This window comes from Synchiropus splendidus, chromosome 3, assembly GCF_027744825.2.
Source record: "Synchiropus splendidus isolate RoL2022-P1 chromosome 3, RoL_Sspl_1.0, whole genome shotgun sequence".
NCBI lineage: Eukaryota > Metazoa > Chordata > Actinopteri > Syngnathiformes > Callionymidae > Synchiropus > Synchiropus splendidus.
The window spans coordinates 9,889,077-9,905,937 of record NC_071336.1 but is presented as its reverse complement, the minus strand read 5'-3'; the positions used below and the strand labels follow the sequence as shown (position 1 = coordinate 9,905,937).

Genomic DNA, 16,861 nt, shown 5'->3' with positions numbered 1-16,861 from the left:
AGCTGCTTCACAATGGTTTCCTCCTGTTCTTCCTCATGTCTCTGGTAGAAAGTGGAGTAGGATCCAATGGTTAGTGCGGAGTATTCACCCCTATATTCCTGCGGACTGCTTCTAGTGGCGGTAATGAGGGCTTAAAGTAACATATTATTTTTAATATTGTTTGAATGACAAATGTCAAACATATTTGTGCAGCACGCTTTAAGCGCTTGTGTTGAGTGTGCACGGTTGGCAGGTGTGTGCTTTGCGTATGAACTTGTTCCTGAATTCCTCAGATGAGAAGCGAATGTTATAGAGACAGTTCGCTGTCCAGCTCCAGGCACACCTCGTGATTAGACAGGCAAAGCGAGGAAATAGAGATGTGGAAAAGTCGAGAAGGTCACAGGTACCTCACATCCAGGAGGACATGCAGGGTCACAAAGAGGCCACATCCATCTGCCTTAAATTCAAGAAGCCTTAATTTAAAGTTCCTGGTAATGGGTACTCGAGCAAAGTGTGATGGGTTTGACCTTGAAGCTTAATGTACTTTCAGCCGTGGCTTAGACATGAGAAAGATCAGGAGTATGAAACCACCATGGAGACAGGTGTGTGTGGGCAGCTGTAGGGCAGCAAGGTGGCCTTTTCTCCATCTCTTTCTCAACACTATCTTTACTTTGTCTTCCTTCTTTTAACACACCACCTGGCCAAGACTCAGGAGATGGAACTTTTCATCCCTTCAATGGCTTGTATGTCTGCGGCCTCGGATCAAACAGTCGGAGTGACCGGCTCACTGCTGTACATAGCAGGTTTCTTTCACAGATTCACGTTTCAGATACAACAATGAAGCAGCTGTTAATCACTTACATAACTGAGTAGCTTGGGCAGTGTTGCTGGTCCCTGACTGTTTGTGTCCACTATTCTGTTGCGGTTGACAAGCTTGAGACACGTCCTGAACCACGCTGCCGCGTGCAGGTGCCACTCCCCGCCACTAGAGGGTGATGTCAAATCATTTAACTTCAATGACGTTTTTCATGTAAAAATAGAGCAAGATTATTAGTTCATCTTTATTTGGGGAGTAGTTTTTCAACCACTGTCATTTCAGCTCTACTAAAAAGTCATAATAAGTGCTTTGAATTTGTCACTTGGCTCTTGTGCACCAGGCAAGTGGTGGTTGGGACGTGCAGATCACTCTTTGCAATCAACACTGTTGTGTCTCTTGTGCCGAAGATTCAGCAGAAGGCAAAGGACATTTTCCACTCCAATGTTCACACAAGATAGAGACACATTTATGAACTGACCTCCAACTATATATCCACACACAAACATAAGGAATGTAACTTTAAAAAAAAAAGACCTATAAAAAAATGGAGTAACGAAAATACCCATACAAACATGACAAACATGAGAGAAGTACAGCAAGAAATCCACATTAATTCAGTAGTTACAGTAGTTTTTCAGTAGTTTTCAAGCCATTTGACCATAACTTGTGATGCAATAGCATAAACTGTGCTGGATTATTAAACACTGTGAAAAGTCAAGGCTTAGAACAATGGTTTGAAATTGCTCAAAGCAGAGCGAAAAATAGGTTAAACATCTGGAAAAGAACACATTTTATAGCGCACTTGCAGCATCACTACTGCAGTGGTCTTTTACGAGGATGTACATATGAGAAAAAAAAAGAAAAGCGTCTTCCTATTTCTGATGAGATTTTAATACTGATTGTTATATTTTGCTGTTATATTTTAATATCCAACACAGTATGCATTCATAAAAGACAAAAAAAAAACCCATTTGTGCTCACACAAAGGAGAAATCCCTGACTTTTGTTAGATTCACCGGCTTTGCCTTCTGCTCTTCTTCGGCTCCACTTAGAGGGGTAGCCGGGGGATTAAAAGGGTGATCCTGACTCGGAGCTTGTCCCCGGATGGTGGCCTCAGTGTTCATGGTTGACTGCAGAATGTACCTTGAAGGATGTAAAATGTCTTTTCTCTCTCTTCTCTCTTCCTCTTTCTTTTGGTTTGATCTTACCATCTCGCTCTCTCTCCCACCAGATTGTATCAGGATAGACTGTAGCCTCAGTAAGTGTGGTTCTATCCATTTTTCTGACTCACAAATGTTCATGAATTCTGTGCGCTGGCCCTTTTCTGTATATAACCAATCACCTTTACACCCCCAAATCATCCTCTTCCCTCTTCTTGACTGATACTCATTCCAACTTTATTTATTTATTTTTGGTTATCGTCATGTAGTTTACTTGTTTTAAGATGGATTTTTTTATTGTGCACCATTTAATAACCTCAGTCTTTTCACTCACTCTAAAATACTGTATGCTTCATATTGTTACGATCGTAATGCAACACAGCTGTGAGGCTATTTGGCCAAGCAAATAACATGTTGTCATTGATAATGTAGTGACATGTGAATGAGGTCCCATGAAACTATGGGAGAAGCGTGATAGCAAAGTCAGACACTCAGTTATCGTCATAACTAAATAACCATAGTGCATACATGTCATGGACTTTAATGCAAATATTCAGCTGTGCTTATCAACAAAATTACAGTCAAACTCATACAGCAATAATGACAGTTTCATAAATTCATAAATCTGTCTCACTGAACGTCTGCCCACAAGTTCCAATTCAACCTTGACTCGCGGCGAAACCTTCCATCGCCCTTGAAGATAGCCGAGGCGTGTTCAGCGGAAAGCAAATGATGACTACCTCAGTCAGGGTGATGACTAGGCGCATCCTGGACAAACCTTCACAATACACATTCTTTACAGAGCCCAGAAGATGTTCTGTCCCTGGCTGTAAACCTTAAGAGCCATGCCTACTGCTGTCCATTTCTGACAGTTGCAGAACATTTTTTGTCTACAACAGCTATTATAAGCAGCTTTTTTGGGGCTTGTATAACATTCAAATTGAGCACATGACCCTGTGCATGAACCGACTCTGCTTTCAGTGCTATTAACTTTTAAACTTTTGTAATTCCTCCCTTCCACCCCGTTCATCCCAACACTGCATTATTTATCCATATTAAGTTTGGTTTAAAAGGCCAGCGTTTTACAACCTTCCATGAAAGTATACAGCGCAGCTCCACATTTCGGAGGTGCTTGTTTTCTCTTCGGGTATTTTCATCCCTAGAAAGCTAGAGCTCACCACACTGCCCGCGGTGCTTGTTATCAAATGTTTATCTGCATCATGCTGATGAAAAAATGATAGCCTAAATGTACTTTCTGCCTTGGCAATTTGGAGCATGGTGCCGACAGGTAAGTGCTGCCAATGGAGGGGACATGGAAACAGGTGAGCGGAGAAAACCTGATGTTTGCTACTCTGTTGCTGGACACAAGCGTGGACGATGGTACATTTCAAATGTGGGTGTTTGACTGAGACTGAGCATCACAGGCTACAATGCACTTTGTTGTATTTAGTTAATTATTCTCATATATTTTTGTCGAGTCACGAGTGTCGGAATGCACAATGATCTGTTGTTCAAAGGAGTAGGAGGTGGAGGTATGAGCCTGACAAAATAGAAATGAAGCTCATTAGAAGAAAGGCTGAATACATGCGTGCAGATGAGTCAGAAGGGATATTGAAGATGCAGAGAGTAGCGGTAGAACAAGAGCGCACAGGCAGTGTGGGATATGTGATGTGATGAAGATCTGTGACAGGAGAGTAGCGTGAGAAGAGAAGGACACAAGTTAGGCCTCCCATAATGTGTGGTGTAACTACAGTAGCTCTGACACAAAGACAGGAAGCAGAGGTTGGATGAGTTTGCATTGGGAAAGACTGGGGAGGACAAGATTAGAAGTGAGTACATTAGTGGAACAGCTCAAATGGAGAGGTTCGGAGACAAAGCTATGGAGGGATAAGGAAGGAACTCGAGAATTCTCTTCAAAACTCAAAAGTAAATCTTTGGTATAGCTCATCACCTTGTGGAGATCTTACCCAACTCCACTCTTGATATAATGCCTCGGTCCACATATGTGAACAGTACATATTTGCCACAGAACAGTACTGTTTTTCGAAAATGGTGATCTATTAGGGACACTGCCTGCACCATCCTGTTGGGATACTAGAGCCCTTTTCAGCGTGAAAAAAAGATGGAAAGAACAGTAGTCCATACTAAAATACAAGACTGGTGCAACAACTGCTGTAAGAAAACAGTCGAATAGAATTAGATATAATTCTGTTCAAATTTTGAAAGGTTACACACAATATTTATATGCCACAGAAATCTGACATATTTGTTATAGCACCATTATTAATAAAAACAGCATTGTGAGTAATAATAGTTGACAAACAAGGATATTCTTTTTTTGCGAAATAATTTTCCTCACAAGGCAAAATTCAATTTTGACCTTCAAAGTAAACTCTATCCAGGTTAGAGCCAGTTCCAGTGAAAGGTTACTGTAGAAGGGCAGTTGATGACATTTTGTCAAGTACTAAAGTGTTATTTGTGTCTGTGCACTTGATGATGTTTGAAAGATTAGATAACCTTCACTGATCGTGATAATGCTCTGTGTCAACATTGACACCGGTGAGTCAACTATTTGGAGATTGAGTCATCCTCCACATCCTCTGTGGAGACACAATAAAAACAGCATGACATGAAGATTTCAAAAGTTATTGCTGGATGGGAATCAGTCACGTTTTTAAAGCCTCACTTATTTTTATGCTACAATTTTCAAAGTGTCGATGGAGGAAGCCACTGCTGCTCGCATCTTCCTTTTCTTTCCTTTAAATTGCTCCCGAGTGTCAGACTCCTCTGGGTGCAATCAAACACTTCAAACGACGCTGCCAGGCGTGGAAGTGGCTTCACGATGACAAATTGCACCACTCTTGTACTTGATGCACATAGAAGTGGTGCTCAGGAGCTGCAGTTCCCAGTCCTCACCAGCAGATGCCACAGCAGTACTGAGAATGCCCACTCCCTGCAGCCTCATCCCTGAACTGTGGACCCTGCATTTTTCTTTTTCTTTTTTTTCTCCCTGACGACCAGAAGACGTGCACTTCATTTGATGGGAAAAATGTATTCTTAGACGCAGATTTGTCGTAAGAAATTGTAATTTCACAGATTCCTCTGGCTGCTTGGCTGAACGATGCTTCCTGCACAGTGGCTTTTGACTGTAGAAGATACATCTTTGCTGCCGTCGACTTTTGGTTCTGCAGTGTTCCTGATGATACTTCTTTCAACTCTATTTCTAGTTTGGTTGGCCGAGCTCGACTGCCGGGCCTGAGGACATGTAAGACAGAATTAATGTAGATGTATGCACAAGGGGGGGAAACGCTACCTTGAGACCATTTTTCAATGCGATGACATCTGGTCAATTCTGCCTCCAGAGCTACATGTTAACTAAACCGTACCATGCTGGCTGCTTCCATGAGGTAGTTTGTCTCGCATGGATTCATTTCCTCACTAATGGATGTAACAACACCTTAGCTGCTGTATTAGCATTCCGCTACGCATATTGATTCATAGATCGTGAAATTAAATCCCAAGTATTATCTGACCTCAGCTTCTTCAGGGAAGTACAATGTGATCGCTGCTCTCGTTCAGAAAATATCAAGCCTTTCGAAAACACTAAAGAGTCCATTAGTTTCCATCTGGATACATGAAAATAGTACTGCGACTAAACTAACAAATCTTTTGGTAAGTCATTTGTAACATTTGGTTTTTGCCGTTTGAAAATAATGTTTAAAATGCAGGTAGAAAGGTTTAGAACACTGACTTATGCCGTGCTAGTGCTGATGGGCCGGTGGAGCTTCACGCAGCCTCATTGTGAGATCCCACTGGATCGGAGGTGGGCAGACCGGTCCTCAAAGGGCTGGCGTGGTGCAGGTTTTTGTTCCAACCCCAACTAGCACTTCACCAATCAGGTCTCAGTCTGGTGTCGCTTGTTTCACCTAACATGTTAAACTATGTGTGTTTGTCTGGTGGCAGCAAAAACCAGCACCACCCCGGCCCTTTGAGGACGGGTTTGCCCACCCCTGCACTAGATGGTAGTCTGCTGAACATTCATTGAATTATGCAACTGCATCAATTAAACTCATTAATCTGTGAGTGAGGCTTCATGAGGCTTCATGAACCTTCATCATTACATGTGGTATGTACATCGTTGGTCCACTGTTGACTTTATCATCTGAGTGAGTGAGTGATGGGCTGATGAGGCTTCATGAAACAGTGCCCTCATTTCAGAGCTCCTTGGTGGTGCTATTGGTTTAAAAGTGATGTGAGGTTTCATAGAAATGTTTGTTCAAGTCAACGCTTTTAGAGAAGAGAGTGCCACCTGGCACTTTTTCATGAAGCCTCAACACTGTTAGGATGATACAATTAAAATCTGACTAAATGTTGGGCCATTGCTGTTTATAATGGATCGTGATGGTCTGGCGCGGACAGTAGGTAACACTGTCCGTATCACTCAAAATACCATGAGGTGATGTTCAAAGATTTAGAGCAGAGAGTGCCATCTTCTGAGCTCCGATAATGAGGCTGCTACTTAAGGAAAAAGCCCGTCGAGGGCATTTCGGCAATGCTGTCGGTGCTGGTAAATAAATATGATACGAATTGGATTGCGATTAAAACTCAAATCCACCTTACTTAATGGTAGACACATTTGGACCCATGAGAGCTCTGCAAAAGACAAACTAAATTCTGCATCAATGTTAACTGATCATTACTCTATGAAGTATATTACCACATCACAGCCTTGCTTCCAAATCGAAACAGAAAATATGGGTTCTTTGTCCCTCAATTTTTTTTTTTTTACATTCCTAGTGTTTGACTTGGAATTTGAAGCTCAGTGACCTCGCCTGCTCACCTTATAACTGAGAGACATGGTTCTGGAAACGGCAGCTGCCCTCGGCTCATGTCAGGTCATCTTGGCAGGTGGATGATGTTTGGTCAGTGTGTGACCTTTCTGCTGCCAGAACCATCATCTTCTTTGTGTGAGCTGTGTAAAGTAGTAACCCTGAATGCGCTATTTGAAGTGTAATACGTTATGTATTGTGGGCTACAATTTGATGAATAGGGGATTGTATTATAGAAATGGATTGCAATGATTTATATACTGTTCCCCATTTCATGCCGATTCTCTTTTTCAGTTGTTCAGCAATTCAACTTTACATATAGTTTCCGACAACTCTCCAAAAATTGCTGCTGTACCAACTAGTTTGAAGTAAAAAATGAATAAATGAGCCGCCCAGTTTGAGACACAGCTGGCAGGAACAGGTGAGCACCACAGTGTTTACATAAAATCCTTGGTCTTAAAAACAACTCAGGATCTGTGACAGCATCTTACAAAAACATTTCATTAAGTATTTTCATGGAAAACACTGGTACATTGTTTAGAGGTTCATTTGCAGTCCCCTTAAAAATCACTCTAGAGCCAGTTTAGATTACAAGCAACACAAGTGAGTACACCCCTAAGTGAGATATCCGAGTTCACGTCTGTTATTGTTCTGGTTGTCATGCCTCTGTTTAATAGTTTTCATTAAACTGGATGTTATTTGTGTCTGTGATGTTCCTCTTGGTTCTCATGAAAATATAGCAGTTCAGTTTAGATGTGCGTGAACCTTTACACCTGATCTCCTGACTTCGCTTAAAATCACACTGCGGAGATTTGTGGACTTGGTGAAGGAGGACATGAAGTTTGTAGCTTTGAGAGAAGAGGTAGCAGAGGACCGGGTGAGATGGAGGAAGATGATCCGCTGTGGTGACCCCTGAAGTAAGAAGCCGAAAGAGAAAAAAATTGACAAAATATCAAAGTGGGTTTGAGATACAAAATGAATGAAGGCAACGATAGATCTGTACATATTTATTTCACATAGACACTTTGGTGTGGTTCATTCCTCAAGTATTTTTTGAAGTTTTAGTCAGCATTTTATATGTTTGAAAAAAAGTAGGTGGAGGTCATTGATAGAAAGGTGTTGCCCACCTGTGTGGGATTTTTATTCAAACAACGTGATCCTCTACTGTACACCCACTTAAGCAGAGGAGCTGATATTTAGAGACGTTAAACCGTTGAGGGTTGAACTTTCAACAAACAAAAGAAATTGTTGGTAGAAAATGTGAAGGCTTTGTTGACTTAATTCCGGTTATTATTATATTAGATGGTATTAGACTGCCTTTATTCTTCTCACAATGGGGACATATTTGGGTGTTACAGCATACATACATTAAAGACAAACATTGAGCATTAAACATGAACATAACAAATAAAAAAAATGCATAAATGAATAAAACAAATGGACAGTGAGTTCAGTCGAAGTCCGCCACTGTGATAGCAGTGAGCAGGAAGGAACGATGGAACTACTCCTTCAAGCAGCAAGGGTGGACCAGATGTGCTGCCCAACACCACCAGAGTGAGAAAGAGGCCATGGAGTGAGTGTGGGACCCTGACTAGCACAAGGGACATATCTGCTGCTAGCCATGACTCCATGCTAGGTTCCACTGATGCTGGACTAGCACTGCTAGGTCGTCGTTCATCTGGCTGTTGTTACTTACGTGGCTTGGGAGAGACCCCACAATGACGAACAGTCCGTGTCGTACCCTCCTCACTCTGCAGCCAGCTCCAGTGCGACTCCCCAGTCTTTTCCTTCCTCCAGTGGAACACGATTGAGGTCACATCACTGGCATGATCCGTGGTCCGAACAATGGCACGATAGCAACAAGCAGAGTCTCCAGTCGCAAGGGTATCAATGTCCATGTTGGGTCTGGCATATCCACTCAAAAAACAAGACAAAAATACTGCGGGGTGCATTTGTGTATGAAACAACATACACAAATCTCAGAAAGACCAGGAGCGGCCAAACTGGCTGCCTCTCATAAAGGCGTCTTTATTCTTTCTTTGTAATTTGAATTATTATTCCTATTGTTTGGTTTGAACTTGAAACTAAATAAATAATAATAATAAAATAGATTGCATTCCTCACCTCTTTGCGCAGTATTAATTACAAAAGGCTGAGAAATTAAGAATGAGAAATTAATAATGCAGAGGTTGCGTAAACAATTCTGAAGTGAAAAACTGGTGGTTGATTCTTGGAGCTGATGATACTCTTTTCCCTTCTTCCAATGCAATAATAATTGAATGTAAATGTGAATATTTTCATTTGAAGGTCTATATGCTGACAGCAAGTTACAATATATTTTTCTCAGTCTCATAATGGTCCTGCTGAGTCAGGACTGCTTATTGAAAAATACTGATAAAATAACATTATGTTTACTTAACTGCTCACTCAGTTAATTAAAAAAAAAAAAAGACAGACTATTTCCGACTTTTAATATACCCCAAAAGGTTTAATGCCCCTCTTTGAAATTATATTGACTGTTGTAGGAACATTGTATTGTAACCATTGCAGGCTTTTCTCAGTAACACTGTGCTCTGTTATTGGCTGTATTTGTTGGGACCAATATCAATATTGAAATGTCCTATTGAGGCTTGTTTACATGGATGTAGCTTTTGCCTCTCTTATTACCACCAATCCCTAGTTTTAAAGGCTCTGTCATAATACTGCACAGTATATACTGTGGTGATGAAATGGAGAATATTCACCATGTAGTTTAAGTAATTACAATGTCATACTCCTGTCTTATTAAGGGGAGAAAGATTCTCACTAGTGGTGTTTAGTAATACCTTATGCTCCCTTTAAAAATGACATGAACAAACACATTCCAGATTTATTCCTTCACACTCCACGTATCCTCCAGTGCGATGCCGTCATGTCTTTCTCACGACTCCCACCAGGTTGTCGTGTGTCACATTCCTTGCCCATTCAATCTGCTAAAATATGCTGGTGATCATGTCTCCGTTTCCACAGCAGAAGCGAACCAGTGCTGTCATGTCGTGGTTGTCTATGAACTTGAATGACAGCTTCATGCAGATCCAATTTGTCCCAAATTGCTTTTGTGGCTGATACGAGCATTGCATCTATGCGCCTCTCTGTACATGAAAACGCTCCGACTTGTACAGCGAGTCACATATATTCAGTTACAGTGCATGGCCACGTTCTGTCTTTGACAAGCTGCTAGGTTTTGTTCAAAGTTCCAAGCCCTGCAGTGGGCAAATATCAAACGATATAGTATTTATTTTCTAGATGCTGGCTTTGGACTTTTTTTTTTTTTTTTCTTTCTGGGGAAAAAGGCAATTTAATGCTCCAGTGGAGGTTGGCCTTTTATATTTAAGTTCATTTTATCTTCAACTGCAGGCCAAATGTGATGCAATGAGCCAATAAGGGGTGTTTGCTGTTAACATAATGACTTGCATCTCAGCAAGTGCTGAGATAAATAAATGATACAATGTCAGCAGAAATGAAGTGCTTTTCTATGAAAGCATCTTTATCTATAATTAGGGAGTGGCACCAAGTGAAGCATCAAAAAAAAAAAAAGAGTGATCTCAATGTTTCGGTTGTTTCTTGTCATGTAAGTTAATTTAAGCTTAAATTAATTCTGGATACACTTTACAGTTGGAATACAATCAAATAAGGCGGTGTCCGATTTCTCACCGTAACACTAGCACTTGGTTTTGAGTGCCCTCCACTATGAAGTGCCCTGCGACAATGAAGTGAAGTGACTGACGTCTCTAAGAATTGGGTCAACCTATTGCATCAGTGCTGATAATCTCACTTGGTTTGGTGAACCAATGGAGAAGAAATGAGCCGACTTTGCCGCTATGTAGCGGTGATAGATCGAGGTTCGATGTTCGAGATGATAGATGTTCAAGGTATGACAGTGTTAACATTAGCCTGGATGCTATCTGACTGTTATTTGTTAAGAAGAATTAAACCATGCTGTTGTACATACATGTTGTATTGTTCATGTTGTCGGTCACGGTAGGCCATTTGGTAACGTGTGATACGAGAAGTAAAAAAACAGAAGAGTAGTGCTTGTTTCTAAAAATGTCCCTAGCCAACATTGTTTTTAAATAGTAGTACTTTGGTTTCCTGGAAATATTTCCACATTTCATATTCCCACTTGGTTTCAAGTCAGCTCAGAGCCCCTTCGGTTTGAAGCGATCATTTCAAGTGGTGAACAGCAAGTGCCCTCAGTCTTAGGAGTGTGGGACACACGACACTGACTCGTGAACGCACAAAACCGAGTGTTTGCCAAAAATCAGTGTTACGGTGAGGAATGGGACACAGCCAAAATCCTTGGCCAAAACACAAGTTAGGTGAGCAAAGTGTGAAGCTGAACACAGGTATTATTTCTGTCCATTGCTTGCTTGCTGAGTGTCCACCTTCTCACCTATATACAAATAGGAAACTTCTCATCTCCAGACATTGAGATCCATTACTAATGCCCCATTGTCTGAAGCAGAAATTGACTTTATCTCAGACCTGCCTAATAAAGGGAGAGGACCCACCAAATCACCCCTGGAGCTAGTAGCTCACTTGCTGCAGCAACGAGTGACCGATCACCAGCTTGTCAGATTCATGTTTTTGAATGCAGCGACTAGGATGTGTGTCTGTGGTAGCTGTATTACATCGTAGCTGTTGAATATGAAAACCAACAATGATGCATTTTTTTCATCGTGCAAACAGTTGATCATATAGTGGCTGTACTGCGTAGGGCCATGCATCATGAAGCATCATGAAAAGACTGTTCATTAAATTTTCACGTAGTTATGACAGGTCCACTTTACGCACTGCTGTTGTTAGCCATTATGGATGTGGATTTTAATGTGTAAATTTGTTTGTTTCAAACATAGAGCGCGTAAGTGCAGGAAACTCAGTTGAGCCTGAAGCCGAGACAAGTTTGTGGTGGTGAGGAAAATCTAAATCGACGAGGCAAAGCGAGAGTGGGACTCCAGTGACAGTAGTTAGTGGAACGTGTGGAAAGGGAGAATCGAGGGCTTCGGAGTGCGAGTGAATTAAAGGTGAAATCTACTCCGCATAGATTTTTCTCCTCCACATTCAGTATTTATTTCTGAACTGAAAAGTCCTTTGTGATCATCACAATGACTACTTTAGTTCACCTTCATAAGTTGGTCAAATCTAACCAGTATTTTACTGTAATTCATGACTGTCGTGTGCAGGATACTTAAGATTTGCCTGGTTCTTTCTTCCAATGCAGCAGTGGTTATGGATCACTATTTTTGCTCTGATAGACTCCAGATGGCTTCCAGCTTCCAGCTTCCCCCCCCATGTGCTGTTTGGTTATATTTTCAGGTTTCTGCTTGTAAAGCAGTCAAATGAAAGTGCATGAAATTGCATCAGGATCTGACAGAACAGCAGTCAAAGCCGAAAAGAAATGGCTGGACAAAAACAAATTAACTTTTCGGAAAACTGGATGGCATTCAGAACATCTTTCACACTGAGCTGCGCGTGCCATCGAACGGAAACAATTATCATTGCAGTTTGAGAACATCAGTGAGAGAATCTTTGATGATTTGCGAGAATAGTGGGGGGTCTCTTTTGCCTCCTTCAGGTGCCGCGCAGCACACAAGACAAGTTGGATGTGAACTCATTACAAAGGCTCTAATAAGAGAATCGGCAGCAGCCTGGAGCTGTCGAGACCCATACTGCCTGGCAGGACTGATGACTATCCCCGGGGAGCGTTCCCTTCTGCAACAGCACGCAGCAAAATCTGATTCAAATTATAAATCACCATCCCTGAGGAACATTTTCAAGGCAAATGTTGTGAAAAATGGTCAGAAGAATGATACTGCCGACAGAAGCGGATAAAAAAAAAAAAAGGCTTCAATTTTCCACGGTTTTATGCTGTAATATCTCCCTCACAAGATATCAACTTTGGTTATAGATGCCAACACGTGGCGAATGATAAGGTGAGCACTTCAAATGAGTGTGTGTGGTCTGTATTTTTCAGCCATGTGTGATTGAAAAGACCCTCACAGCATGTTTTGCTTTTACTGGCTTATCTCTGTAATTGTTTCATGGGGTCACTTTATTATTTCTAGATAATAGTAGCCTCAGGTCAGATTAGACTATCCCTGCTCTTATGGGATCCAGTTGAATAAGGGGTTTCCAACCATCTCTTAAATCAGGACGCCATGTAATGACTTACAGTTGAGGTGTTGCAAATATTTGCAGGGTTAAACATATGCCACTGAGTAGATTCTGGCTTAACACTGTCAATGTGATGGAGGTCATACTAAGGACTGTGACATTAGTCACAGTTCTACATGATGCTTATTGTCGTCTGATTTCGATTTCTGAAACAATTTCGCCTCAAAATACATTCTTGCATCTTACCTGCTGTTTAGTGAATTCATTAAGAGTGATATGCATTGTATTTGTTTTTTTAAACTATTAACTGTGAAAAAAATCTAATCAAATCGCCCTAGTCACAGTATCACAGTGAGTTAGAATCAGAATATAAAACTAATCTGCATCTGTAGTGGCATTCAAAAGCCTATCGTCCCTGCACTAGTCTTTATCAACTCTTTTTCCCTGTCTATGTCTGAGAACTACTGTCTCTAAACCATCCATCATGGCAGGTGTTACAAATGTCCAAGTACAATGCCTCTATAATGGAAAGACACTCTGGGACAACCTGTCTCTACAACAACCCTGAGACCTCTGTCTGGGTAATTGACAGTTTATTGTCTTCAAGTTCAGGAGCCATAATGGAGGATGGAGTAGTCTGGCTGAAGAGTTCCTGGAAGTGCACCTGTCACCCTCTTTCATTTCCTTTGTTCTCAGAAAAGTGCTACCAGAGTGATAAAACTGGCTGAACACCAGACATACAAATATAAAGATCATTCTTAGATGCTCCTTGTCTAGTCATTTTACTTCAGAGGCGTTGCCATTTCAAATGCATGCTTCACTTTAAGATGTACGAAAGGCAAAGTGCTGTTTGCGCAGCAAGACATTTAAAAATGCCATATCAAGTGGTCTGCTTCAGCAATGGAAAATGTCACGTCGGATCACTCTGTCGCTACCCTTACACAACCATGTCACTAATTATTCTCTTCAAACTCAATCTGGGATCAGTTTTGTGTAGTTATTTATGTAAAAGGGTGTTACTCATTCATTGTTATGCATCGGCATTGTGATGCATTAGTCATGGTGATGATTCCAGGACAGTTGATCGATATTAAAAAGTGCAGCGTCTCAAGTGTGAGAGCTGTCATGATGGATGGCGGCTGTCACACTGGCAGAGCTGAAGGTGCTCAGGTTTGCATTGGGAGTCACTTGGAAGGACAAGACTAGAAACCAATACATCAGATGGTCTGCTCAAGTCTGGGGGTGAAGTTAGGGATACCAGAGTCACGAGGCTTGTTGTTGGAGAGAGACAGGGACATGTTGGACACAGAGAGAATATAAGCAAGTGGTCGTAATCATTTGCCTTTATTTGTTTAGGGATGGTGGCCAAAGAGAGTCATGATCAAATGAGTCATGATTCTGAGCAAAAGACACTTTCTTTTCATGGCTACACTCATTTTAGACACCCACAGACTTATGCAACTTCTATCGCCCAAAATGAAAGTGAGCTAACCAATTCATTCCACACAGTCTGGTTTGTCACTAACAGTCATAGTGCATGAGCACAAAAAACGCAACATGGATGTGAATATCCCGATTTGGTGTTGAGGTGTCACCGTCGCGCCGTCCTTTCCAGTCTGGTCTTGCTCAAGTGATTTCTAAACAGCACACCTCTAAATGTGAAAGTCAATGACAGCAGTTAACACCAATTCTGGTCATGACTCATAAAATGGCTCCCCTGGGTCTCAGCAGACGGTTCCATTTGCACAATCAAAACTATGTAAATGTGGTGAAAAAAAGCTCAAAATCCAACAGGTGTGTTTTCTTTTCTGAGTGCATCCAATCTGATTGTGTATTTTACGCTTGATCAAGTAGATTAACCGGCATTTTTAATATAAAAAGTGACCTTGATTACTGCAGCGAACCCTTTGATGAATCTTTTTTTCAGTGGCTTCACTGCAGCACCCATAGATTACATTGACTGCTCCTGGTCATCAGACTTTCTACTCTGTACCTTGTCATTCTTTGAAGCTCTTTGAGTTACACGCGGTGCATGAAAGTTGTTATATATGTTTGACTGAATGGTGGCTGGCCATGAAAATGGCACACTTGAACTTCTATTATCGCATGCAAGACCCTGTCAAGTCAGCCGGTTCCTCCTGCTCTCCGTTTCATGAATAATGGCAGTTATTCTCACCCAGGTGGCTCACAGCGCACCTCGTCCCCGGTCCCCTCTGAATGACAGTATTTTATGCCTAATGAATGCAGTTGTTTGGTGTTGAACCACCATTGTGGGTTTAGTGTCTCCACCTCTCTGCACCACGCTGCATATAAAGGAGCGCTCTGAAGACATGGATCTTGTTTAAGTACATTTAATAGCATTTAAATATGAATTATCAATGATCATGTTTGAAAGTCTAAGGGAAGTGATCGTAATTCAAACAATATATCCAAGTCATATACCATTATTCATGACATTAATAGGGAGGTGTGTGGGTTTTTGGCGTCTACGATGGTTTTGTCTTGTAAAACCTCTTCAGTTTGCTGCTAATTGAATTTGGAGAGTTGGCTCATCGTCTGTCACGGATGCTGGTCCGACAGTGAAAATGAACCCGTAAACACAATGTGTGAGTTTATCGTCCTCCTCCAGATGGGCCGCGATGCAAAACATTACCTCACTTTTAAATGGATATCAGGCAGCGATCATGCAGTGGAAAGCCCACACAGAATCACTCAAAAGCTAATGAATAAACATGTCTGCGTACTTTTAATTACTTGGAAACCCTGTTCCGTTCTCAGACCTGCCTTTTTCCTCCAAGATGGTAGTGAATTCTTCCTTTTGCCTTTTGGGATGTTATGGTTAGATGAAAAAGCATATACACGTTGGCTGGATTTTGACAGACATGCCTTCTTTTGCATCTCAAGAATGGTGAGGCGGATTCTCACATCCAGGCTGGTGGGAGGGAGAGCTACTGCGAGGGCTTGTGACCCGGCCCCTCAGACAGTTATCAAGCGTGGTCAAGTGTGGAGGTGGTGAGGAGCATACAGCCATTAACCTCCCAAAGACTGGCTACCTTCTGTAAAGGACAGACTGGTGCCTCTGCATGCTTATGAAAATGAGCAATGCTGAGCCCCTTACATCATTTTACCATTGTGAGTGCATCAGAGGAAAAATGTTCCAAGCAGCAAAAGAAAAATAAAAGACTTCAACAATGTTTGGTCCCTCAATCCACCATTGGAAATTGTTGAGGAAACGTAAAACAAAGCATCAACTTAGTGATGATACATTTCAGTCAGTCAGCTGATATATTTGAGTTGTGTTTGTCAAAATGAACAACCCCAAACCAGCAAACTTGAGCAGTACTCCAGACAGTCAAATCACTTCTTTATTTCTTGATGGGAGTCAAAACAGTCTAATTTGTGCTTTTGGTGTGTTTGCTACTTCAGCATCTGCACTGTAAAATCAAGCTATTCCTTCATCTCCCTGACCCCGATATCACTCTCCAGCGGCTGGTATGGTGTGTAGTTGGCCCGGGTCTGCCTCTGCCTCCCAGACTGCGGTTTGGCTGGGGTGATGCCACCCTGAACCAACCCATCTGCTCTGTGTTGCGCTGGAGCTGGGTGAAATCCTTGGCCGAAGACGTGAGGAAAGTGCATTGGACCTGGGGTTTGATGAAGCGTGGCATCCAAAAAATCTGTGTAACTGAGTTCTCGCAAGCCTCCAGAGCATGAACTAGTGGGAGATGGCATGTGAGGGTATGTTTATTTTCAGAAGAGAAAATACCCTTAAAAGTTGAAATGTTTTTTTGCAGTGCTCACAGGCTTTTTAAAATGTGGAAATGTACAATATGCGACTAAAACACACTACATTAATGACTGGAATTAAAGTATTAGAAATTGCTGTCGTGAAACCATCAGTCAGCTGAGGATTTCCTGTGATCTTT

At 41.6% G+C, this 16,861-nt stretch overlaps 1 protein-coding gene across 16 annotated transcripts in view; it reads left to right on the top strand.

Annotated features, from left to right (window-relative positions):
- Window positions 1-16,861, top strand: part of nrxn2b (neurexin 2b) — a 633,241-nt gene that overhangs the window by 300,406 nt on the left and 315,974 nt on the right. For 13 of the 16 annotated variants that reach the window (XM_053860772.1, XM_053860771.1, XM_053860757.1 and 10 more), the window contains one exon: window positions 2,028-2,054. The exons of the other annotated variants lie outside the window; for them this stretch is intronic. In XM_053860772.1, coding sequence (XP_053716747.1) covers window positions 2,028-2,054 — 27 coding nt within the window. The remainder of the gene's footprint in view (window positions 1-2,027; window positions 2,055-16,861) is intronic. 16 annotated transcript variants of the gene reach the window in all.